Source organism: Typopeltis vanoorti, chromosome 12 (genome assembly GCF_054136105.1).
Source record: "Typopeltis vanoorti isolate ZY-2024b chromosome 12, IOZ_Tvanoo_1.0, whole genome shotgun sequence".
Lineage (NCBI taxonomy): Eukaryota > Metazoa > Arthropoda > Arachnida > Uropygi > Thelyphonidae > Typopeltis > Typopeltis vanoorti.
Window position 1 is genome coordinate 130,633,473 of NC_143560.1, and position 26,179 is coordinate 130,659,651.

At 37.7% G+C, this 26,179-nt stretch overlaps 1 protein-coding gene across 1 annotated transcript in view; it reads left to right on the plus strand.

Annotated features, from left to right (window-relative positions):
- LOC150101229 (MAM and LDL-receptor class A domain-containing protein 1-like) overlaps nucleotides 1-26,179 on the plus strand; it is a 196,981-nt gene that overhangs the window by 69,842 nt on the left and 100,960 nt on the right. Inside the window, exon 6 of the mRNA XM_090402192.1 lies at nucleotides 12,685-12,831. Coding sequence (XP_090258318.1) covers nucleotides 12,685-12,831 — 147 coding nt within the window. The remainder of the gene's footprint in view (nucleotides 1-12,684; nucleotides 12,832-26,179) is intronic.

Below are 26,179 nucleotides of genomic sequence, written 5' to 3' on the forward strand. Positions count from 1 at the left end.
TGCTACCATCCACTCTGAGTATTCTAGTTTGCCTTCATTGACACACTGACTTGTTCAGAACAGCAATCTCTCCAGATGCCTATGTCCTTCTTCATTCAAATGCAAGCAGTCTCTCACATAAAATTCTTTTTTTTCCTCAAATGCCCTCCAAGCATCCACATATTTGAATTCTCTCTTCTGACACATTCTAGCTATTGTTATTCAATATTACTGCTCTTCTGCTCAGCTTGTCACTATCATACCTAGGCAACATGCACACTATCTTTCCTCTCTGCATCTTCTTTCGTACAACCTTATCACCTTTGTGAAGTGGAATAATTTTTCTTTCCTCACTCCTTTGGGTCTTGTTCTGTTGCAAGATTCTTGTTAAAAAGGTAGACCACATCTGATGTTAACTCCTTATAGTCCTATTGCTTTATTAATATCTAGCTTACTTAACTCCTCATATACCTGTTGCTCACTCATCATTAAGTCTTCTCTCATTTCATTCTCTACAGATGAGCTTCAGATTTCACAATGAGGATGAAAACACACTGAATGACCGTTCACTGAATACCTCGACTATATCCTCTGCAGTAGTTACAAATCTCCCACTTTCATCCATTAAGAACATCTTACCATAATCATTGTTCTTTTTATTTGTCACATATTGAAAAAATTCATGAGGATTTTCTTGACCTGATTTGCTAATTTTTTTCTACTTACTGCACTTTTATTGTCCTTACCAACAGTCACTCCCTGGCCTGCTCTTTATACTCTTCATGCAATGGATTATTACTTTAATCATCTAGTGTTGCCTCTAAAGTGCCTTCTTCTTCCAGATTTCATAATTAAAACCTTCATTCATTCATGCATTTTACACCTTCCTTATTCAGCTTTTTGACTTTTGGAATACATTCATACATTGATGATGATATGTATCACTTCCCAAGCAGCATTTATTTCTTTGCCACTCATTCCATGAAATGCTTCAAGTTGTATCATAAGCTTGTCATATTCACTAGCTTTGTACTTCCACATATATCCTTTCCTCACAGAAGTCTTCATATGACTTGCCACAACCCAGGTGATCTCTTCATGATCACATTCACCAACTGAGAGAAGAGCAATACCCACTCCCACTCACAATTACATCCTGTGATGAAATTATCAGATCTAAAACTCTCGATTTGCACGTGCCCTCCTTTACATCTCTCAAGAAATTCATTTTCTTATTTCCAGATGCCATCTATTCATTCCACTCTATATCATCATAATTAAAATCACCATAATAATCACACTTCCCTTGCTCACTAAATCAAGTTTCTGATATATTTCTTCATCACAACCCCCCCCACACACACACATTTAGTGGCCTATAGCAACGTCTAACTAAATAACTATTGCTTTTAATCTGCATCTCACACCACACTGCCTTGAAACTATTACCAATATTTTCTTCTTTCATGTCTACCTCTTCCCTTCATCTCATTAGCAGCAACTCCCCCCCCCCCTCCCTTCTTGTCCTTTCTATCCTTGATAAAAACACTGCACCCTTCCATTTCTATTCCCATTAGGATCTTCATCCATGTTTCACTTATTCCAGTGATTTTGAGGTGAACAAACTGAATCAGTCTATAACCAGTCTATGTCTATAATCAGTCCTACCCTAGCCACTTATTGGTTGTGATTTCTCCACATCTGCCCTTTCCCAATTACCTTTATCACTGCTTGACACATATATCCGCTCGGTCTCAACTATCACATTCGCATTCCTCTATTCCATTTCTATGCTACTCATCCCCATATATGCATTCACTACTACTTCCAACATGCATTCTCCGTATACCATGTCTCCATATTCACCCTAGACTCCCCCGCCCACAATTTTCTTTTCCTATATGCATTCCTGGTCTCTCTTCATCTCTCACACTACTACTGTTGTCATTGCAAAGTACTTCAGTCTCTTCCGTATCACTCTCCTGATCTTTCAGTTCACCTCGTCTGATCTCTTGCTTGTATCACACAATTCATTTCCATCTGGCAATTGTTTCTCCAGTTGACTTACTCCAAACTCATTCAAATGCAATCTGTTATGTCTGTACATCAAATTTTAGCCATACATTCACATATTGAACTCCATTCTGGCTCACTGTCAACTCATCATTGTCATACCTCAGCAACTCACTGACAAACATTCCCATTATACTGTTATCTTTCACCCTCCTCAATAACCTTCTCTTATAATCTGCTCTTATATGCTCCTTATGACAACTTAAATCATTTATTCCCACAACCACCATTAATTCTCTTGCTTATTTCCTCCTCACATCCAAAGCATAAATTATCTTGCTTATTCTTCCACCTGAATAACACACCTTATGGACTCTCTCATTAACCAATCTTCTAACAATCCAATCTCCATACACTGCTCTTGAATCATTCATCACGGCTGCTTTTTTTTTCTTTTTTTTCTATTCTTTTTACACTCTGTCATTTGTTTCACTAAATGTCCAGTATCACTCTGCATATTCCTCACTTGATTTTTCATTTTGAATGACTATTTCTTCAAATATTGTATTCAAGCAGCAAATTCACTCTCTGTCACTCTCATAGTCCCCCTTACCTCTCGATCTGCTACACCTTATTTCTGTTTCCTCATTTACACTTCATTTTGCTTTTTCTTTTCATTATTTATGATAAGTAATGAGTTGATTCCTGCCACTGTGGAAAATTTGAAAAAATGTCACTCTTGCAGTTTTGTAAGTGTATATTGTGTGAGGTGGATGCAGGAAGGAATAGTTATTTATTATTATTATTATTATTATTCAGGCTTCCATGGAGTCATAAGACTCATCGTGGGAGGTCCTTCCTAGGAAACATATAATTTATCATACCACTCCTTAAAATCATTGACCGTTCTTGCTCTCACCACTCTATCAAGCAGTGCATTCTATGGTTCAATCACCCTCTACACAAAGAAACCACTCCTCACCCTCTTGCTCACAGCTTCCATTCATAACTTCCAGGGATAGCCCCTTGTCATCGCTCCTTCCTGCTGTTCCACCAAGTGAAAGAACTCCATTGTGTATCATTATGTTAGCGTTTTTAAATATTGTATGTATAAATTAGGCAATGAAAGCAACATGCTTTAGTAAGGAAATGGAAATTCTGGCAACCATCTGAACTGGTATGCAGAATTATCAAGGAGAAAGGAATTTATGTGGAATAATAAAGCAGGTGACTATAATAATCTTAGAAATTATAATGCTGAGGTTGTGAGTTTCTGCCTCACCTGGGTAATTCAATTTTATTGTGTAGAAGAAATGAATGTGACTGTTTGGATGTATGGAGCGAGTGTGACTGTAAAAAGCATAAGTTTAAGAGGGATGGCATGCATTTGAATCGATTTAGTGTTAGAACCCTGAAGCTTTGGGTTCAGACCTTTTAAGTGCATCTTTGATAAGAAAGGAGAAAGTTGTCTAACCAAGCTAAGTAGACTGCAGATGTATGTGAAAAAACCAGGAGATACAAGGGTGGCCTGAAAAGTTCTCGGCCTCAACCATAGATGGCAACACTATCGGCAAGATTTTTTTATTCTAAGTTGGTATATCTGTCATAAGCATCCATGTGAAATTGCAAGTCATTCTATCAAATAGTTTGTTTTATACAACTGTCTGAAGCAAAAGTGTTGTCTATATATCCCTTGAAATAGATAAAATTGAGTATTGTGTGGTTATAAAATTCTTTGTAAAAGAAGGTTTAACGCCAAACAAAATTCATTTGAAGTTTATAAAAGCTTATGGGCACTCTTCTCCTTCGTTTCCAACAATCCATTAAGAAATGGGCTGCTGTGTTTAAACGTGGCCGTACGAGCCTTAAAGATGATCCACATGAAGGATGCCCAAAAAGAGTAACAATACCAGAAATCATTGATCAAGTGCACGATATAATATTGGATGACTGGTGAGTCAAATTTCTGAGGCTATAGGCATTTCAAAAGAATGTGTAGGATATATTTTGCATGAAGAATTGCAAATGAAAAAGCTTTACGCAAGACGGGTGCCCTGCTTGCTCACAGCAGATCAAAAACGCGCTCGCATGAAAATTTCTGAACAGTGCTTGGAGCTTTTTAACAAGAATAAAACTGATTTTGTGTTTCAATTTATTACTATGGATGAGACTTGGGTTCACCATTACACACCATAATCCAAATTCAAAACAGTGGACAGAAGCCAGTTGTTCAGTGCTAAAAAATACAAAGTCAGTTCCAGGAAAGGTCATGGCATCTGTGCTTTGGGATGCTAAAGCCATTTTGTTTATAAATTATCTTGTAAAGGGTAAAACAACCAGGGAATATTATTCCAATCTTTTAACCAGACTAGACAAAAAAATTTGTGAGAAAAGACCTGGTTTGCAGACGAAAAAAAATCATCTTTTATCAGGGCAGTGCACCTGCCCACAAAGGTTTTTTGGCAATGGGAAAATTAAGGGATCTGCATTATGAATTGTTGGAATATTTACTCTATTCCCCAGCTTTGGCTCCCTCTGACTTCTGTCTCTTCCCAAACTGAAACTCTTCCTTGCTGGTCAGCATTTTTCTTCGAATCAAGAGGTGATTCTCTGTCTCCATTTTTCAACCACCAAATCCAACTCTTCAGCTAGCAGCATTATCTTTCACTAATCTTTTGTAAGGTTTTGTCAAATCCTACATCCATGTATGAAAATATATTCCCAACAGAGCATACATGTATGAATATATATATATATATATACTATGTTGTCATGTCACATCATGCTGCAGCTGCAAGGTATGGTATTCCTTCCAAAATTCTCTTTTTTATCCTCACCAGCAGCAGTAGCCTGTTGATTACAGAAATAATCTGGCCCATGGGTTGCCAAATTGAGGTGGTATTTGTGTGATAGGTATGGCTAGTCATAAGTCACATTCTTCGTAAGAGGACTGACTGTATATTTAAATCTTCTTGAAGGCTAATGATATCAGCATCACTCTTTATAACTTTCCCAAACTCCGCATCATCATCAACAAACAACTGAATATTGCCTATCAATCCACATCAAATATCCTTAACATACAACTCAAAGAGTAGGATCCCAAGAATACTAGCTTTGTGACTTTGTGCATTGCTTGTTACCTTTTTCTATCACACACAGCATCCCATTCGACTTGTTGACACAGAGCCAATCTCCTATTCACACACACACACACCACTGGTTAAATTCTAAACGAATAAGTTCTGGGGTCTTTAAAGTAAGGATCATAAATGTGAGATTAACCTCCATCCTTACAAAATAGCTAGTTGTATTTACTTTTGAATGCTATCCATTGGTCAAGTGTCCAGCAATTCGTCAAATCTTTCCTTTCGTTCAACGTATTAATATTATGTTTCTGGGAATCTTGTGTTTCTGTGGATTCATTAGAGACTTCTTTCTCTTCAGAATCTACACACAAGCTTGTCATTACGTGTTTTGTATTATCACTGATGGGAATCTTATGTTTCTGTGAATTTGTTAGAGACGTCTTTCTCTTCAGAATCTACACACAAGCTATCACTACATATTTTGTATTATCACTGTCATCCGAGCTATTTTTCTGTTTAAACAAGGTACCAATGTACTTATCCACAGTTGAAATAATAGGCCTAAGTAAATACAAAAATATCACACGATTTTCTTTGTGCTTTTCGCTATCACAAGTTCTGACAATCAACTGCTAATCTGCTGTTCTGTTGTTAGTTACTGACTGCTGCTGACAGTGTTGCCAACCAGAAAAAACAAAATATCGCTACGAGTCTGTCAAAATAATGCTACACTACACTAGAAATGTTAGCTTGTCAATCACTGCATGACAACTCATTACAGAAAACTCCAAACCATCCCATCCCTTTCATCACGTGTTCATAATCAGGCAACTGTTAATATTGACTTTATATACACATTCAAAACTGTAAACAATTGTTGAATGATTACCGTAAAGGAAGAAAAGTCACAAAACAGAAAAGTGTTCTGGGTCCGGGCCCCAGTCCATGAAAAAAAAAGTTCTGGGGTAGGGCCCGTGGAAGGCCCTGGCTGAATTTACCCACTGACACACACACAAAGAGTGAGTGTGTGTATATTTTTATATTGATCCATACATGAGAGGCCGGACTTATAAGCACATCAGTGCTGTATCTAGGATGCAGATGAGGAATCAGACTGAAGTATATTGACATATTTTGAAGTGTTGTAGATTGTAGCTGCTTGGAAATACTTCTTATGGTGGAAGATGAATGTCATTTCCTGGTGTGAGACCACTGCCCCACTTATTGGAGGCTTGAAATTGCTTGAAAAAGTTCCATGTTTGGTCTCCAGAGCAGGGTTTCCAGACTTAAATAAAAGATAAATGAAAAATACAAAAATATTTAAAATTTATAAAAATAGAAAAAAAAAATCCTAACCCCACCCACAGTACATATAAGTTTACAATATAACCTTTTGTGGTTGGGAGCAACATAAAAAAAAAATGGAATGGAAGAGGAAGATGAAAAGCAAGTTCAGTGTATTTGCAGTTGCAAAGTAATGGGGTGCTGAGCAACTGCTGCTCTTGTATTAACAAATGCAGCAGAAAGTGGAGGAATGATGGTGGCCAGTTCAGTTGATCAATGACCATTGAATTGTCCACAGAATAGACACACAGATGAACACTGTGTCTGTGAGATAGAGATTAAAGGGAATATGTAAAAGAGGAATCATATCATGAGCTCTTCTGGACAGCATCAAGAATTTTTGTAGAAGTAGTTTTAAGTTCTCCATCTCAAGCATGTGAACAGTATTGTAAGCATGGGTGGATTTGGGATTTGTATATTGTTAAGAGTTGGGTGATTGTAAAATATACAATGAAAGAGAATGCCTAGTTTTTGGATGCTAAAGAAGCTATTGAGATGTATTTGTGCCAGGAGAGGTTGGAGGTGAATGTTAGTCCAAGCAGAGAGATCTGATCTTGTCTGGTGATTTGTGTATTACTGAGAGTTAGAGAATGTGAACTGAGATTTTCTTTTGCAAGAAAAGAGGCAAGACTGTGTTTTGGTATCATTGTCCTTGCCCCTTTGAAGGCTACTACATAGATCAGTGTTTAAGGCAATATCTGTGCACTGTGTGGTTTTTCAAATGAGTATAAATGGTAAATATTATCATCTGCAAAGCTGTGGATAGGATTACTGGTGATTGGGAATAGGTCATTTATGTACATGATAAAGAGGTGATGAAAAGGTGATAAGAGAGAGCCTTGAGGTACTCTTGTATTAGTGGTGAAGCTCAAAGAGAGGAAGAGGGAGAGAGTAGACTGAAGGATGGCTGTTTGTTTAGCAAACCGATATGCCACACATGATCAAAACCTCTGGAAATGTCAAAACAACAGCACAGTTTTGTTGAACCTTTCCATTGCACTAAACACTGCTTGAAAAAAAAGACAGTAGACACCCCCACCCCACTCCCGTGGGCAGGTGCATCATGTCAAATAACAAGTCGTGTTTGTAGCCAGTATAAATTGGAGGAATATGACACTCCCAAGTCAGTGCAACTGTGTCCACATGAAATGGCTAAAAGGATGGAACTGATGGAGTTGAAAAAAGGGCACTGTAATAGGATGCCATGTTTCAGGCCTATCAATTTAACAAATTGTTGAGGAATTGTCTCATCACAGGTCAACAATCAGTGACACCATACTGAGATGGAACTATAGAGAGAGTCTACTGCAAGTGCTATCCCACAGTGAATAACCTACGACACTCACTGAACATGACATAGGGTCCTATGAAAGATAATATGTAAAACCACTGTTTGTTGACTGCAGAGTTCTTGACATCAACTGGAACATGAATCTGTACAAAAAAAAATATTCAGAACCAAGTCACAACATGGGGTTTCCATGGTAGGAACACAATATGCAAGATTATACAAACCAACATGCAGTGTCGTCTTCAGTGATTCAAAGAAAATGTACAGTAGAACCTGGAAGATTGGAAAGTTGTGTTCTGGAGCAACAAAAGTCATGCTATGCCCTGTATTAAGCAGATAGATGGGTGTGGTGGATGCTCAGTAAATGTCTTTTACCAGAGGAAGTAACCCCAACTATGAAATTTGGAGATGATGGCGTGATGGAATGGCCTTGTTTTTTATGTTGTTCAATGTTTGTGGGGGCCACAAACATTGAATTATGAAAAATATCTGAGCATTCTGGACAATGCAATGCTTCCTACTTTGTGGGTTTTTACTGAACTGTCGATTGTCTCTTTAATCACGACAATGCACCATCTAATAATACTGCTGCTGTAAATGTGTGGTTTGGGAACATGAACATCACCACACTCGACTGGCCTCCACAGAGCCTTGATCTCAATCATATTGAACATCTGTGGAATGAACTTGAGCATCCATCCCACAACAGTCCAGGACCTCATTACATGCTAACAGGAAGAATGATCCCAAATTCCCATTAATAGCTATCATGCACTTGTGGAAAGTATTTCCCATAGAATTGCATAGAAGTCATTGCAGCAAAAGGAGGTCCTACGTATTAGGCATCATGGCTGTTTGTTCCTCACAATATGATGTCTGTTGACTTCTTTCCAAGCTGTCTCTGTGTGTGTGTGTGTGTGTGTGTGTGTGTGTGTGTGTGTGTGTGTGTGTGTGTGTGTGTGTGTGTGTGTGTGTGTGTGTGTGTGTGTGTAGTACTCCATCATCATATATATATATATATATGATGATGGAGTACTATATGGAGTACCAGTCTCTTAATGATGGAGTACATATGGTCTGTTTTCCAAGATGGAGGATGAACAAGGTGATTGATGCTTTGAACATGAGAAGTAAACATGCAAAGAAGTTAGTCATGGTTGTGGGATGAATGATTTAGTTGGGCACTGGAAGGATGTGAAGATGGATATCGAAATATTGTTGAGGAGACAACAGTGTGGTAGGAAGATTATTTAGCGTGTTGCATGGTATTACAAGGATAAGATGAGATAGAGAACAAAAATGAGAATACTATCTTAGCAGAGCTGTGTGGAGAGCAAGAGGTGTAGTTTGTTGATGAATGGAATGCATTTGAAGAATGAATGGAATTGTATGAAACATGTGGATTGCATTTAAATCGATTTAGTGAGAATCAACTGCTGAGACTATTGCTAGAAGAAGGTGATGTATGTACACAAGAGATTCAAGGAAGTTAGAAGTGATGTGAAAGGAAATGAGAGGGGAACAAGTGAGACTGAAGTGCTTGTTAATGAAAAGGGGAGATGAGAATGTGAGATGAGAACAGGAATGCAAGATAGACAGGGAAGTGGTTCAGAGAGTTAGTGTGGACATGGAAACAGTGTGAGGAGTGTGGATTATGGAAGTAGTAATGAATGTATGTATGTGGATGTTTGCTACCAACTGCTCATGTTCATATATATGAGTACAGGAAAATGGCGGGATGCTAGTGGCCAAGTCAGTGGAGAAGAGCAGCAACAGAGCATTTATGGGAAATCAACTGGAGGGAATCAGCTACGGAGTGGGGCTATCAGTTAAGTGTCATTTGCTGGCTTCTGATACAATAAAATATTCTAAGGGGAGTTTTAGATGCACCACCCCAAATGTGGGAACAGTATTTTAACATGTTTGCTGCCAACTACGAGTATACTCGTAGTCAGTATATGAGCCTCACAAGCCAACTACGAATATACTCGTATGACGCTTACCGCTGGCAACGAGATTACACGTACTGACCCTGAAGAAGTGAAAATGCTTGCGTGCATTTTCACTTCTTCAGGGTCAGTATGTGTGAGCAGCGCGAAAGTGTGTATACCTGTAGTCGGTATATGATCCTCACAAGCCAACTACGAATATATTCGTATGTCGATTACCACGGGCAACGAGATTACTTGTAACTCGGCGTGCAGTAACGAACTATGCCTGAGGAGCATGGCAGCAAACGTGTTAGCGCTGAATGGATTTGATCTTTATAAAGTGATAGGTGTTGAGCAGGAGAGAAGTACTGTTTAGAACAGTAAACAATACCAAGCTTTTTGGAGGCTGAAGAAGCTATGAACCTAATGTACTTATGCTAGGTACATTAGATGCAAGAGTTAACCCAAGGAGATAAATTTGGTCCTGGTTAGCAAGAGTGAATATTGTCAAAAGTGAGAGAGTGGGCAGTGTACATTCCTCCTAGAAATGAGACAGAATTGCATTTTGTTGGCATTAAATTTTACCAGATTATCCTCAACTCTCTTGAGAATGGTAAGGAGATCAGCATTTAAGACATAAAACATTGGTTAAAGCAATCTTGAAGCATCAATTACTTGAGCACTATGGGCTTCAACCAACCAACCAATCATATAGGTATCTGAGGAGGATGTGAGCTCTTCCCCCCCCCCCCCCCCCTCCTCCCATCTTCTCTTCATTTTAGTTCAGTTTGGCTGCATTTTCCTGAGAGTTCAAGCAACATATGAAACAATTTCAAAATTTAATTCTATATTTGGTAAAAAAAAAAGATGTTGGATGATGTAACATATTGAAATGTCTGCAGAGAAAAAAAAAGATTCCCCCCCCCCCTCCAATGTTTGTTTCATTGCATGGAAATTTAATTTCAGTGCAACTGGGCTGGATTTCCCAATGGATTTTCAGCAACTTATGAAAAAAGTATGTTCTAGTCATATATAAAAAAAAAACTTTTTAGGGTCATTTTTTTTGCTTTTTTTTCAGTGTTCTAGTTTTTATTCACAGCACTTACTTCAATTTGGCAAGCTATGCTCTGTTTAATAATGCTATCACATAAAACTAGCAGACTAATTACAGCAAAAACTACATGCTATGTTGAAGGCAGAATTCTGACTCTAATCTGGAGTTGTGGTGAAGGTACTGGTGAGAGTGGTGAGAAATAGGATACAGAAATGGGTTGATAACAGCAGTATACTCTGTGGATATCAGCATGGGTTTGTTAAAGGAAGATCATGTTTTATTAACTTACTTATGTATTTACTATAACAAGGTGACAAATACCTTGGACAAGTGAGATACATATACAGTGGTGTACTTAGATTTTGCAAAAGTTTTCGATACACTCCCCCCCCCAGACAAGCTGTTAAATAAATTGAAATGGATGGGATTGAATAAAAGATTTCTGAGTTGGGCTGGTGACTGGCTGCCAGATAGGTATGAGAAAATTGTATATGGGGGTGCAGTATCCCAAAAGAGGAAAGTCACTAGTGTGGCACAGGAGTCAATTTTGGGGCCATTATTGTTCATTTTCTATGTTAATGATATAGGGATAGGTTTAGCTAGTGATATGCAGTCATTTGCAGATGAAGCAAAATTGGGGAAAGCAATGCAGAGTCAAGCAGATGTTATGGCCTTACAGGAGTACTTAAATAGATTGCATGAATGGGTAGGTAAGTGGAACTATTAGTTGAATGTTGCAAAGTGTGAGGTTTAGAAATTTCCTAAGCAACGATGGGATGCAAAATATACACATTATTAGGAAACTTTAAAGGTAGTAGAGGAGAAGAGAGTCCTTGTCCACTATCACTACTAGATCTCTCTTCTCCTCTACTACCTTTAAAGTTTCCTAATAATGTGTATATTTTGCATCCCATCATTGCTTAGGAAATTTCAAAACCTCACACTTTGCAACATTCAACTGATAGTTCCACTTACCTACCCATTCATGCAATCTATTTAAGTACTCCTGTAAGGCCATAACATCTGCTTGACTCTGCATTGCTTTCCCCAATTTTGCTTCATCTGCAAATGACTGCATATCACTAGCTAAACCTATCCCTATATCATTAACATAAAAAATGAACAATAATGGCCCCAAAATTCAGGGACACGTTGCACAATTGTGAAGGCATCACATTGGATAATGGCAATGATGTGGAGGACCCTGACATGCAGAAATAAAAAGGTTATGATGACATTGTATAACAGCTTGATCTGGCTTCAAACTCTATTATTGAGCACAGATAAAAATTTGGTTGCCAGGTTTTTATGATGATGAGGAAATGTTCGAAAGGGTCCAGAGAAGATTCACAAAGGTGGTCAGTGATCTTTGGAATGCAGAGTACAAGAACAGATTGAGAGAATTGCAAAGCCTCATGAATAGGAGGAAAAGAGTGGGGGATATGATTGAGATATATAAGCTAGTCAGGGGTTGTTATCAGGTTGACATGGAAGAGATTTTTCATAGAATGGGAAAGAGGGATAGAATGAGATAGAACAAGGCCATCATCTGAAACTGTATAAGGAGGGTGAGAGTAGAGGAGTTCTTTGCATGGAGAGTGTTGGTGAGTGGAAATGCATTATCTGAATGTATTGTGAATGTTGACACATTGAATCAGTTTAAGGCACATTTGGATGAGCTTTATGCAACAGTGTGTACCTCCCACAATCAGTCTCTGGATCTATTGAAGTCAGAGGTTAATCATAATAATACCCTCTGTACTTTAACTTCTCATGATGTTACTTTCACAAAGATTTGTCTCCATTCTACATTGAAAAGTATCACTTACATTAGCATGATGTACATGTTAGATGTTAATAATAATAATAATAATAATTCTTTTAATAAGAATGAACTATACTTCACTACTCTGTTATGCTTAATAATTATTGTAGTAACTTTTGAATTAAACTGATTGCATTCTTTTGTTTATATTGATTTAGAAAACATGTTAAAATGTACTTTTGAAGATGCAACATTTTGCAATTGGACTTCAGTTTCTGGTGACTCACTTGAATGGAATTTATATAAGCGCAGCACTATGAAAGAAATGATGCCACGATTTGACCACACAAAAGGAAATTATGAAGGTGAATTGTTTTTCTGTCTTTAATTTCTATTAGGAATAATGTTTATTTTTAATTATTGTGATACAATCAGCTCCCACAATAGTTCATTATAGTTGAAGGTGAATAGTGGTACAATAGAGTTTCAAGTCAATGTAAGGAGAGTGGGAGGAGGGTATGGAGAGCAGGCAGACAGAAGGCAAGAGAGAGAGAGAAATACATTTTTCAAACAATTACAAACTCTAGATAAAACCAACAGAAATTATCAGCATAGCTAGAGACTAAGTGCATTATTTCATAGTATATAATACCAGGAATATCTGAAAAATTTAATAATCTAGGAAATCAAAGAAAGGGATTAAGGGAAAGTTATTGAAGCAAATTTAAGTTATTGGTGCAAAAGAAAAAAAAAATTAGCATACCTGCAAAATGAGATATACATCTAATAAAGAAAAGTATAAAAGAAAAAAGATTACAAAATCAACTTAGTCACAAAATCTAGTAAATTATTATTATTATTACGGGTATCTCTATGGAGTCAGAAGACTCTTCGCTGGAGACCCAAACTTTCAAAACAATAGCTATCATACCTCTTCTTGAATTCTGTCTGTAAATGAATTCAAGAAGAGGTATGAATTCAAGAATAGCTATCATACCTCTTCTTGAATTCATTTACAGTCAAAGAACTCGCAACTGAGTCAAGCAGTGCATTTCACTCATTCACCACCCTCCAAGCAAGAAGTCTAGTTTTAACACCCTTGTTAACCACACTTTTCCTTAATTTCCAAGGATGACCTCTTGTTCCTCCATACCTATCACACAGCTGAAATATTTTCCCTGCATCAATCTTATAAAAACCTTTTAGTAATTTAAATGTTTCTGTCATATACCCTCTTCTCCGCCTATCAACTAATCTCTGCAATCTACAAACTCTCAATCTATCAATGTAGGGAACATTTTGTACATCACTCACCAACTTAGTCACTCTCCTCTGAACCCTCTCCACAACCTCCTCATCTCCAAGGAGTCCAGGTGACCAGACTTGAGCACCGTAATCCAATTGTGGAAGTATCGACACCTTATAAAGAGGAATAATATAACCTCTTTATCTCTGGATGTTAGTGTGTTCTTCAATAACCAAGTAATCCTATATGGAATCTTGGACACCTTAGCAATATGCTTTCTGAACTTCATCTCCCTATCCACCAACACCCCCTAGTCCCTAGCCTCATCAATCTGTTGGAGTACCGTTCCATCAATGTAGTACACAGCTGGTAATCTTTTAATCCCAAAATGCATAACTTTACACTTTTCCACATTGAACTGACATCCATTACCTTTTGCCCATTTTGCCACTTTATTTAAATCATCCTGCAAACTCTCAACATCACATATGTTAAAGATACCAAGTATTCTTATAACCTTGATTTTAATCCATTTTCCCAAGTAAACAAACAGACAAGTAAGTCAAGTTTGCACCTGAACATGGGTCAAGACTTATGGTGGTGGTGCAACACCAAAGCAACTCGTGGTAAAGATGGATTAAGCTCTGATCACTTTCCTTAGTATTTCCCATAAATGTAAAACACATCTCCCAGGAGATGTATGATGTTATACATCATGGGTGGGGTTCACTACCCAGACCTGTTTCAACCTTTATTGAGGTCTCATCAGTGAGTAGGCAGACCCTGAAATGCCAAGGTTTAAGTAATACAGAGCTTATCAATTTTACCTATGGAAGTTGCCACAAGGTGCTTTGACCTTATTAATTAAGAGTCTCCAGATGAGAGAAAGATGTGAAAAGTTTTTTACCTTGGATATAATATATGTTAAAGATACTAAGTAATTTTATAACTTGTGGTGGTGCAACACCAAGGTGTTGCACCACCATAAGTCTTGAACCACGTTCAGGCACAAACTTGACTGACTTGTCTGTTTGCTTACTTGGAAAAAAGGATTAAAACCAAGGTTATAAAATTACTTGGTATCTTTAACATATATTATACCCAAGGTAAAAAAACTTTTCACATCTCAACATCACCTTGATTTTTTTATTGCGTTACCCAACTTTGCATCATCAGCAAACAACCGAATATTTCCCTTCAAGCCATTTCCTCTATCATTTAGGTACAAACTAAACAATAACGGTACAAGCACAGAGCCCTGAGGCACATCACTGGTCACCTGCCTCATCTTGGACTCTGCTTTTAGTATCTATCCCTATCTGCTCTAATTTGCGCAACAGTATTGCATGCGGTATCCTGTCAAAAGCCTTAGCAAAATCCAGAAGTATTACTGTGTAGTCATTCCCCTTGTCCAACTCCCGAGATGATGATTGGTCTGTAATTAACTACTGCAGTCTTAGAGCCACCTTTATGCAAAGGAACCACTCGGCCTTCCTTCCACTCCTTAGGGATCATACCAGAGTTCAAACTTAAGTTAAATAACCAAGTAAGACGCATTGACAATTCCTTTGCACATTCACGTAACACCCGAGCTGATATTCCATATAAACCTACAGGTTTAGATGGTTTCTTAACTTCAATTCTCACATTAGTTATTGCTACAGGTACAGAGATATCCTCACTTGGGTGATAGATTTTTGAAAAGTGATTACTCAGTAACTCTACTATTATACCTGAATTGGTCACTTCAGTACCATCAGCACCCACTATGGTTATCCTTTCCAGAGTCATTCTTCCTTTTACTTGCCACATAGTGGAAGAACTCTTTGGGATTATCCTTGATCTCCTTAGCTAAGGTCTTCTCATAATCTGTTATGAGAAGTAGTCTCATAGTCTCTCTTACTATGCTGGTAACCTTCTTAGCTTGAGCCTTGTACTGCTCATGGGTGTACTGATTGCCTTTCTCCTTGTAAATTCTCCATAGCATTTTCTTTTTTTGCAGATCAAGCCTGATAATATTACTTATCCATCTAATGCCTACCTTGTTTGTCTTGCCGACCATGGAAATACATTCTGAAATTGCCTTCCTCAGATACCTGCTGATTTTATGCCATGCACTGCTAACATCTTTCCTCTGCAATATGTTCTGCCATGAGATGGCTGTAAGCTCACTCTGAAGCTTGTTATAATTACCTAACCTGTAGTTCCACATATACCCCCTTCTTAAGAGAGAAATCCACCAATTTTGCAACCTCCCAAGTAAATACCACATGACCGCTCTCACTAATTGGAAGTAATGAGGACACCTTACTTATGTCCTCTGAACCAATGACCAGGTCCAACACTCTCACTCCACGAGACCCTTCAGTTTTGTGCTGTTTGAAGTAATTATCTCTTTGAAGGTGTATGAATTCCATTTCCTTTTTGCGACGTGATATTTCCTCCTTCCAATTGATATCACCATAATTAAAATCTCCCATAATAATCACTAACCCTGCACTCACTGCACTGATTTTGTTGATGCTTGAATTCAATATCACCTCCTGTACCCCCTAGCCTATAGCAGCAACCAATTGTTTGTTTGTAAGCAAACAAACTTGTTTGCTTACACTTGCATAGAGGATTAAACCAAGTATATAATTTCTTGGTATCTTTAATTTATAGTATAACCAAGCGAAAAAACTTCCAACAGCTATATCTAATCCAGAGTATTTTAATAATAAGATGTGAACACCTTTTGGCAACTTGTATATGATCTCAGCATTACTTCAACCTTGGTATCACTTCTGCGTCTGGCTCCCACTGATGAGACCTCAATAAAGGTCGAAACTGGTCTGGGTAGTGATCCTTCCCATAATGCACAGCACTATACATACCTGTAAGGATATGTGCTTTGCATTTAAGCTTCTGTATATGAGTTTCCCTAGTCCTGAAAACATTTCAGGTACAAACGTGTTTGCTTACACTTGGATAAAGGATTAAACCAAGAAGATAATTTCTTGGTATCTTTTAACCATCTTACCGGCCATTATTGATCAAATATGATCCTCATACGCTTCGTATCCATCATATATTTCAATGTAATATCAACGGTATTACAATTTTAATATGCACTTCGCATCCATGATAACCTTGATGTCTATAGATGTCTTGGTCAGTAGCATGGTTAATTTAAACTATCCACAAAAAATCTACTCCTCACTACATCTTTATACAACTTCTGAAGATCATTCTTCTCATCTTTACATCCAGTCTTTTTTATAACTCCTTCTCTATTAATCTGATAGAATCCCTTAACTAACTTGAAGATCTCTATCATATCTTATCTTTTCCTCCTATCCATTAATCTCTGTAATCCACATTCATTCAAACTCTCTTCATAACTAATACTTCAGAGTCCTGATATCAATTTGGTTATTCGTGTTTGGACCATCTCTAGTGTTTCCGCATCACAACGAAAACTAGGTGACCGAATCTGGGCACAATAGTCCATATGTGCACAGATGGATAAGAAAATAACTATTTATTAACTTAAAAGCTAATGTTTTGCTGGTATTATATCCAGCATCTTCAGAGCACACAACACAAAGTTTGTTACAAATGCAAGACAACCACAATCCGGTGTAACAGTGTGGCTAGTATAAGTGATTGCAGCATGCAACACAATACTAAAGTCCTAATATGGTGCCATCTAGGTTAAAAAAAAAAAAAAAAAAAAAAATTCAAGTTTCGAAATAGCAGTCCAAATGATAGTCTTAGAAAGTTTGAAAAAATATAAATTAAAAAATAAAAGTAATAAATATTAATTTGGTCTTAGGATGACTGTCTTCCAAATCTTTGGTAGATTTATACAACCATACTTGTTAAGGTTTGGAGTATGTTTTAAGACTTCTGTTGATTCCAGGAACAACCTGTCTGACTTGTAGAAGCTTATTTCAAACTTTTTCAAAACTTTGAACTATTTTTTTTAAATTATTTTTTTAACCTAGATGGTGCCCTATTAGGACTTTAGTCTTGTGTTGCATGCTGTAATTACTTATACTAGCCCCACTGTTACACCGGATTGTGGTTGTCTTGCATTTGTAACAAACTTTGTGTTGCTTGCTCTGAAGATTCTGGATATCATACCAGTGAAATATTAGCTTTTAAGTTAATAAATAGTTATTTTCTTATCCATCTGTGTTCATATCCAGGGCTGGCGGAAGCAGGCATTCAGAGCATGCGGTGCATGCAGGTGCCGCTATGAAGGGGGTGCTGCCACCGGGGCACACACACACACGCCCGGATCGTTACAGGGGCACTTAGATAGAAATTGCATGCGGGTGGCAAAGACACTAGTGCCGCCACTGTTCATATTAATACTGTTAAATCTATTACAACATGTCTGACGAACACATAAGCCTATCTACGCGTTTAGTCCATATGTGGTTTGACCAATGCCTTGTATTAGAGGCACCACTACATCCTTATTCCCTACGTGTCAATGTACTTTTCATCATATCAGCAATACAATGTGCAGTTTTCCAATACTTACGATGCATTGGAAATATGTTCAGTTCACTGTCTACCATCACTCCACCCCAAATATAAACCCAAACATCATCCATTTCCTGAAGTGAAGCTTTACCAATACAATATGTAGCCTTATATAACTGTATCCCTTCTCGCTTCTGTGGTCGGACGGTAACATGGATGGTAGTGGCCATGAAATGTATAATTAAATTAGCCAATCAAATAAGAAAAGGGTGATCATTATGGGCAATTTTAATTATGGCAATATATGCTAAGGTGAAGAGATAGCAATTGGAAATAAAGAAAATGAGATTTTTGAGTTTTTGTGGGACAGCTATCTCAGGTGGTATTATTATTATTATTACGGATGCCTCCAAGGAGTCCTTAGACTCATCGAAGGAGGCCTAATCATTATGTCCATCACAGCTATTCGACATTTACACAGTATCTGTCATACTTTGCCTTGAACTCATTCACCATCATAGCACCCACAACAGACTCTGGCAGCTTATTCCACTCATTCACCACTCTAAAAGTAAAAAACCCAGCTCAACACCCTTACTAAAAATGTAACAAAGGGCACTGAAGGATTGAGGATCTTGGATTTGATTATGCCATCAGCAGATGATATTATAAATGAGGTGTCAAATCATCCTCCAGTTGGTGAAAGTGACCATGAAGTGATTACCCTGATGGTTGCCAGCAGTGTGAGAACCTCTGTGAGGAAGGGATATATGTGGAATTACAATGCAGGTGGTTATGAGAAGCTCAAGAGACAACTTGCAGGTGTAGCATGAAATGAGGAGGTAGCTGATATGGAGGTCAATGATATTCAAGAACTATCTACTAGAAGCAGTATCAAATGTATTCCAAGGTTCAGAATTAAATAATGTAGGTGTGAAATGGATGAATGAAGAAATTAATGATGCAATACACAGAAAAAAAGCATTATCGAGGCATCACAAGAGCAGTGGTAATAATCAATTCTGTGAGGATTACAAAGAACAGGCAAAGAGGGTGACTTGGTTGTTAAGGGTAGCAAAAGTGAAGTAAGAGAGCAGCAGTTAGCTAATGAATCCAAAAATAAATACTAAGGAGTTCTTACAACATGTAGCTAGGAAACAAAAATGAATGATAATGGAAGAATGACATTAATAGGAAAAAATGATATCAGAACAATTGCTGCCAAGGATATAGTTGAGATATTTAATGAGCAGTTCATAAAGGTTTTTCATTCTTGTAAATAGGACATCATGAATTGTATGAGAGCAGTAAATTATTATATATAGATTCCAGGAAAATTACTATATATAGACTCCTGGAGTCTGTTACATATACTCTAGGCCTCCATGATGAAACGATAAAACTCCATGAAAAACGACCTCCCATGATGAGTCAAAAGATTCATCATGGGAGGTCATTTTTAGGAAATACAAAGTCTATCATACCACTCCTTGAACCCATTAACCGGTCCTACTTCAACAACTCTCTCAGGCAATGCATTCCAAGGTTCAACCACGGAGAGACTGACTCTAAGTAAGAAAACTTGATTTTCATAAGGCTGTGGGACTTGATAATATATCACCATGTATTTTGAAGTAATGTGCCAGGGAATTGGCATCTGGCTTGATATATTTCTTTAATCTGAATTTTGCACACATTCAAGTTCCAAAGCAGTGGAAGGAAGGCAAGATTGCGGTGCTTTATATGGAAGGTTACAGAACTCAAGCATCAAATTATAGGCTTATCTGTGTGTGTTAGTTATTGTGGTTAAAGTGTTGGAGACACTGGTCAGAAATGGGATCCAGAATTGAATCAATAACAGAAGTCCTCGAGGTATTGGAGGATCTCGCAGAAGTCCTTGAAGTTTCATTTCAGGTTATTATTATTACCCAAGACCCCATGGAGTCAAAGACTCATCTAAGAATGTCATACATACAGCTCATCATACCTCACCTCAATCACACTCAAATTCTCTGAAGATACCACACTCTCAGGCAAAGCATTCCAATCATTCACAACTCTGCATGCAAAAAACCTGCTTCTCACTGCCCTGCTCACACCTTCTTTAGACAGCTCCCAGGGATCACCTTTGGTTCTCCCCAGATCTCCCACTGTTTGCAGTAAAACCTCTCCAACATCTAACTTGTAGGTCTCTATCATATCTCCCCTCCTCCTCCTATCCACTAGACTGTAAATTGCATCTTCTCAACCTTTTCTTATATTCAACATTCCAGAGATCTAAAACTACCTTAGTTAGTCTTCTCTGGACAATTTCCAATATCTCTTCATCCTTTTGAAAACCAGGTGACCAAATCTGTGCAGATTAGTCTATGTGTGGCTTAATCAAAGCCTTATACAATGGAACAAGAATCTCCCTACTTCTACAAGTAAGTGTCCTCCGCATCATTCCCAAATATCTTTGTGTTGTCCTCACAATTTTGGCAATGTGTTCCCTAAATTGATCCTTATCCACTATCACCCCCAGATCTCTTATTTCCTCTACCTCCAACAATATATTCTCACCAAGCATAAATTCTGAATCCCATCTTTGTTTTCCAAATTTTAAGACCTTACATTTCACAACATTGAACTCGCATCCCCGTTCACGCAATTTAAGGCCACAACATCTTCTCTATTCTACATAGTTTGTCCCAACTTTGCATCATCTGCAAACAACTGAATATCTCAATCCATATCTTCACTAATTTCATTAGCATATGAGTTAAACAGTAATGGCCCTAAAACAGACAACTGATATAATACATTTTGGAAAATTATGGAGACAACTACCATGTTTGAGTAAAAACTTCAGTTTAATATAAACCAAAATCACATTTGACGTTTCGACCTTTATATCATCTTCTGGAGCATATACACTATATATACACAGAAACAAGCTGCACTACAATCTACATGGTTTGTTAAAGTAACTGACCAACCCTTACAACAATTATTGGCCTGACCTCTGATGAAAAAAAAAAAAAAAAAAACTTACTACATCAATGCTAGAGTTAATATTATCTATTGGTTGTAAAATTCCAATGGGAGCAACAACAAGTCTATATATATATATATATATTAACACCATTATTATACATATAAATTCCAACCAGTTGGTATGGAATGGTTTTCAATACTAGCTAAGGGATGCCTAGAGTCCTGAAGTATGCTGGATACTAAATATTAGGTAGGCTGGATGTGTGCCAACCAGATTCTTGATAGTCCCCAGCTACCACTTAGCCAAGAAATCAGCGTCAACATTCAAGGAGTTGGTAGGTCATTCCCCCCCTCCTACATAAAGAACACACAACACTTTATAAACAAAATTAAAAACATAACACTCGACAAAGATGACTTATTAGTCAGTTTCGACATCTCTGCCCTTTTCACAAATGTCCCAATCAATGACACAATTCTTCTCCGTGATACAGCCATGGGCTCACCACTGCCCCCCTGCCAATCGCTAACTTCTATATGGAAACTTTTGAGAAAAGTGCTCTTGATTCCTCCACTCTAAAGCCTATAGTGTGACTTAGATACATTGAGGATGTGTTTGTTATCTGGCCACATGGGCGACAAATGCTAAACACATTCCTTAGTCACCTGAACAAACAACATGAACACATACAATTTACTATCGAAACTGAAAATCAGAACTCGCTTCCGTTTTTGGATACACTGGTCACACGTCTTCCTTCAGGCAGTCTATCCTTCACGGCCTACTGCAAACCGACACACACACTGGCCAATACATACACGCTAATTCATGCCACCACCCATCACAAAAATATGGAGTCATTAACACCCTAAAAAACAGAGCTATAACAATTTGCTCAAACCAGCAAGCTCTGAAACAGGAACTAAAAATCATCAGCGACACATTTATAAAAAATGGCTATAACAAAAATACTATTAACAAAGTATTTCATAAAACATCATCAAAAAAGAAACTAGATTACAGTAAAATCATAGCCATTCCATACATTAAAGGGTTATCAGAAATAATCAACAGAATCCTACACCATTATAACCACAATGCCACCTTTAAACCACCTACAAAACTTAAAACCATATTCAACTCCTCCAAGGATCCACTCCTCCCATTGACACATCCTGGAGTATATTGAATCCACTGCACCTGTAACTTACCATACATTGGTGAAACAGGATGTACAATCCCTATACATAAGAAAGAACACATAAGACACATTAAATATAATCATTTTGGTGAAGCAGGCCTCTCAGACCATGCTCTCAACACCTTACACCAAATCAACTGGAAAAATACCCTCTCTTTACACCATACAAAAACTTGGTATGAAAGAAAATTTAAGGAAGCCTGCAAAATTCTGATAAACCACCCAAATATCAACAATAATGGTGGTATGAAAATTCCAAGAATCTGGATGGCACACATCCAGCCTACCTAATATTTAGTATCTTTAGTATACTTCAGGACTCGAGGCAACCCTCAGCTAGTATTGAAAACCATTCCATACCAACTGGTTGGAATTTATATGTATAATCATGGTGTTAATATATATATAGACTTGTTGTTGCTCCCATTGGAATTTTACAACCAATAGATAATATTAATAAGAGGACTCGGGCGTTGATGTAGTAAGTTTTTTTTTTTTTTTTTTCACCAGTGATCAGGCCAATAATTGTTGTAACGGTTGCTCAGTTACTTTAGCAAATCATGTAGATTGTAGTGCAGCTTGTTTCTATGTATATAGTTTATGCGCTCCCAAAGATGACCTTGATATAAAGGTCAAAACGTCGAATGTGATTTTGGTTTATATTAAATTAAGTTTTTACTCAAACACGGTAGTTTTCCACATAATTTTCCAAAATGTATTCAGATTACCGTGTAAGCCTAAAAGAAAGGAAACAACTGATGTAAAGTACTAGTGACTTTCCTCTTCCTAGATATTGCTCCCCCATACATAAGTTGCTGATACCTATCCGATTGCCAGTCTCCAATCCAATGCACTAATCTAATATCCAATCCCATCCACTGTAGTTTGACAATTAACTTATCATGTGCAGTAATCTATCAAAAGCCTTTGTGAAATCTAAGTGTACTGCTGCGTATCCCTCTCCTCTGTCCAAGGAAGCTGTCACCTTACTGCAATAAGTAAGTAGATTACTAAAACATGACATTTTGCAAATCTATGCTGTTCATCAAAGATAATACCATTGTTGTCAACCCAATTCTGGATCCTAGTTCTCACAAACTTCTCCAACAACTTAACATGACAAACTGATAGTGTGAAATCAGGTGATAGAACTTGATGTTCTAGTTCTATCACCTCCTTTATGAAGTGGCACAAACTTGTCCTCTTTCCAGTCCTTTGGAAGTTTGCCTAACTCCCCATACACCTCTTGCTCATTTACAGTCAGTCTCAACTCCCCATCATCAACTGTTCTCAATCTCTCTGAAGTCACATTCAAAAGAATGAAGACCTTTAAGAACTGTTCATTAATTATCTGTACTATACATTCTGCAGCAGTTGTCCTTATAGCATTTTCTCCAATCAATGTCATCCTTACATAATCATTCTTTTTTTTTTTTGCTGGCTACATATCGAAAACACTCCATAGGATTCTTTTTGGCTTTATTAGCTAACTGCTGTTCATATCTCACTTTTGCTACCCTTACCAACCAAGTCATCTGCCTTCCCTGGTCTTTGTAATCCTAATCGAATTAGTTATTACCACTTCTCTTATGGTGTCTCCACAATGCCCTTTTTCTCTGTATCGCATGCTTAATCTTTTTAATCATCCATTTCACAGCTACCTTATTTAACCTTCTGACCCTTGGAATACATTTAGACATTGCTTCTACTAGATAGTTATTGAATATCCCTCAAGCTGCATTGATCTTTATTCTAGCTGACTCCTCATTCCATCTACATCTGGAAGCTGTCTCCTGAGCTCTTCATAATCACCACCCTTGTAGTTTCTCATATACTCTTTTCTCACAGAGGTTCTAGCAACCACCCCAAGTAATCACTTCATGGTCACGCTCAACAATTGGTGGATGATTTGACACTTCATTTATAATTACATCTTCTGATGAGATGACCAAATCCAAGACGCACAATCCTCGTGTGCCCTGTGTTACATACTGTCTGAGGTAGTTATCCCTCAAAAACTCAAGGAATTCATTTTCTTTACTTCCAGTTGCTATCTCATTATGCCATAATAATTGAAAAATTGCAGAAGTGGCAAGAGGTCAGTGGGGCTTAAATGAGAAAGAAACAGGCAGTCAGAAAGAATAATAACTGACCGAACAAACAAGAGAAACTAGTTCAGCAGAAAATTATGTATGGAGACTCAATGATCAGGAGTGTATTTATCGCAAGTTTGAAAAAAATCACATTCCCAGATGGAAAAATTTATGATATTCACCACACCATCCAGATGCAAAAAAGGTAAGTTGAAGGAAATGATTGTCTTCGTTAGTAAAAATGATTTTAGAGGGGAGAAGTATTCTATGAGAGGGGATGTAAAGGAGTTGTTAGAAGAGGAAGTCTGAAGAGTGAGAAGGTGAAGATAGTAAGTCCCCTATCACCCCATGATAGAGGCAAACTGAGGAGTAGGGCATTGATAGCTAGTTGGTCTATTCATAGATTGTACAAAGGGAATGATGTAGAATTTTTGAATCTGTGGTCTCTTTTTGATGGAATGAAGGATTTGTACAATGGTGATAGACTGCATCTAAATGGTTTTGGTGTTAAGTGTTTGGAGAGTGCTTTGATCACCGAGCATGCTGAAATGCAAATTCACTGAAACTTAAGCAATTAGGATGAAAGCAAGTGAGTTTGTGTGAAGGCAGCCATGAAGCAAGTCAGCGTGAGAATGACCAAGTGTGAGGAATCTAGTCTCGAGCAAAAATATTGAAAGGGATATTCAATTCAGAAAGTAAAGGTGGATGAAGCATTAAGGGATGTTGCAGTTTCTATATACTAATATCAGAAGTATCAGGAACAAGACGAAGGAGTTTTATTATTATTAAAATATTATTATTATTAAAGACTCATCTAGGAGGTCCTTTTATCTCACACACACATCTCATCATACCGTGTCTTAAACACATTCAAACTCCTTGCAGACACCACACTCTCAGGCAAGGCATTCCAATCACTCACAACTCTGCATGAAAAAAACCTGCCTCTCACTCCCCTACTCACACCCTCTTTATACAGTTTCCAGGGATGACCTCTGGTTCTCCCCTGATCTCCCACTATTCTCTGTAGAACTTCTCCACCATTGATCCTGTAACAATCCCTTACCAACTTGTAGGTCTCTATCATATCTCCCCTCTTTCTTCTCTCCACTACTCTGCAAATTACATCTTTTCAATCTTTCCTCATACTCGACATTCCAGAGGTCAGAAACTACCTTAGTCAGTCACCTTTGAACCCTTTGAACCCAACTTTGAACATCTCTTCATCTTTCTGAAAACCAGGTGGCCAAATCTGGGCACAATAGTCCATGTGTGGCCTAATCAAAGCCTTATACAATGGAACAAGAATCTCCCTACTTCTACACGTCAGTGTCCTCCTCATCATTCCCAGAAGTCTTTGTGTTGTCTTCACAATTTTGGTGATGTGTCCCCTAAATTTTAGATCCTTATCCACTATCACCCCCAGATCTCTTATTTCCTCTGCTTCCAACAATATATTCTCACCAAGCATAAATTCTGCATCCCATCTTTGTTTTCCAAATTTTAAAACCTTACATTTTGCAACATTGAACTCACATCCCCATTTGCTTGCCCAATCACTCAATTTATTCAAGTCTTCTTGCAAGGCCACAACATCTTCACTACTCTTTATAGTTCGTCCCAACTTTGCATCATCTGCAAACAACTGAATATCTCCATCCAAATCTTTGCCAATATCATTAATATACAAGTTAAATAGTAATGGCCCTAAAACAGACCC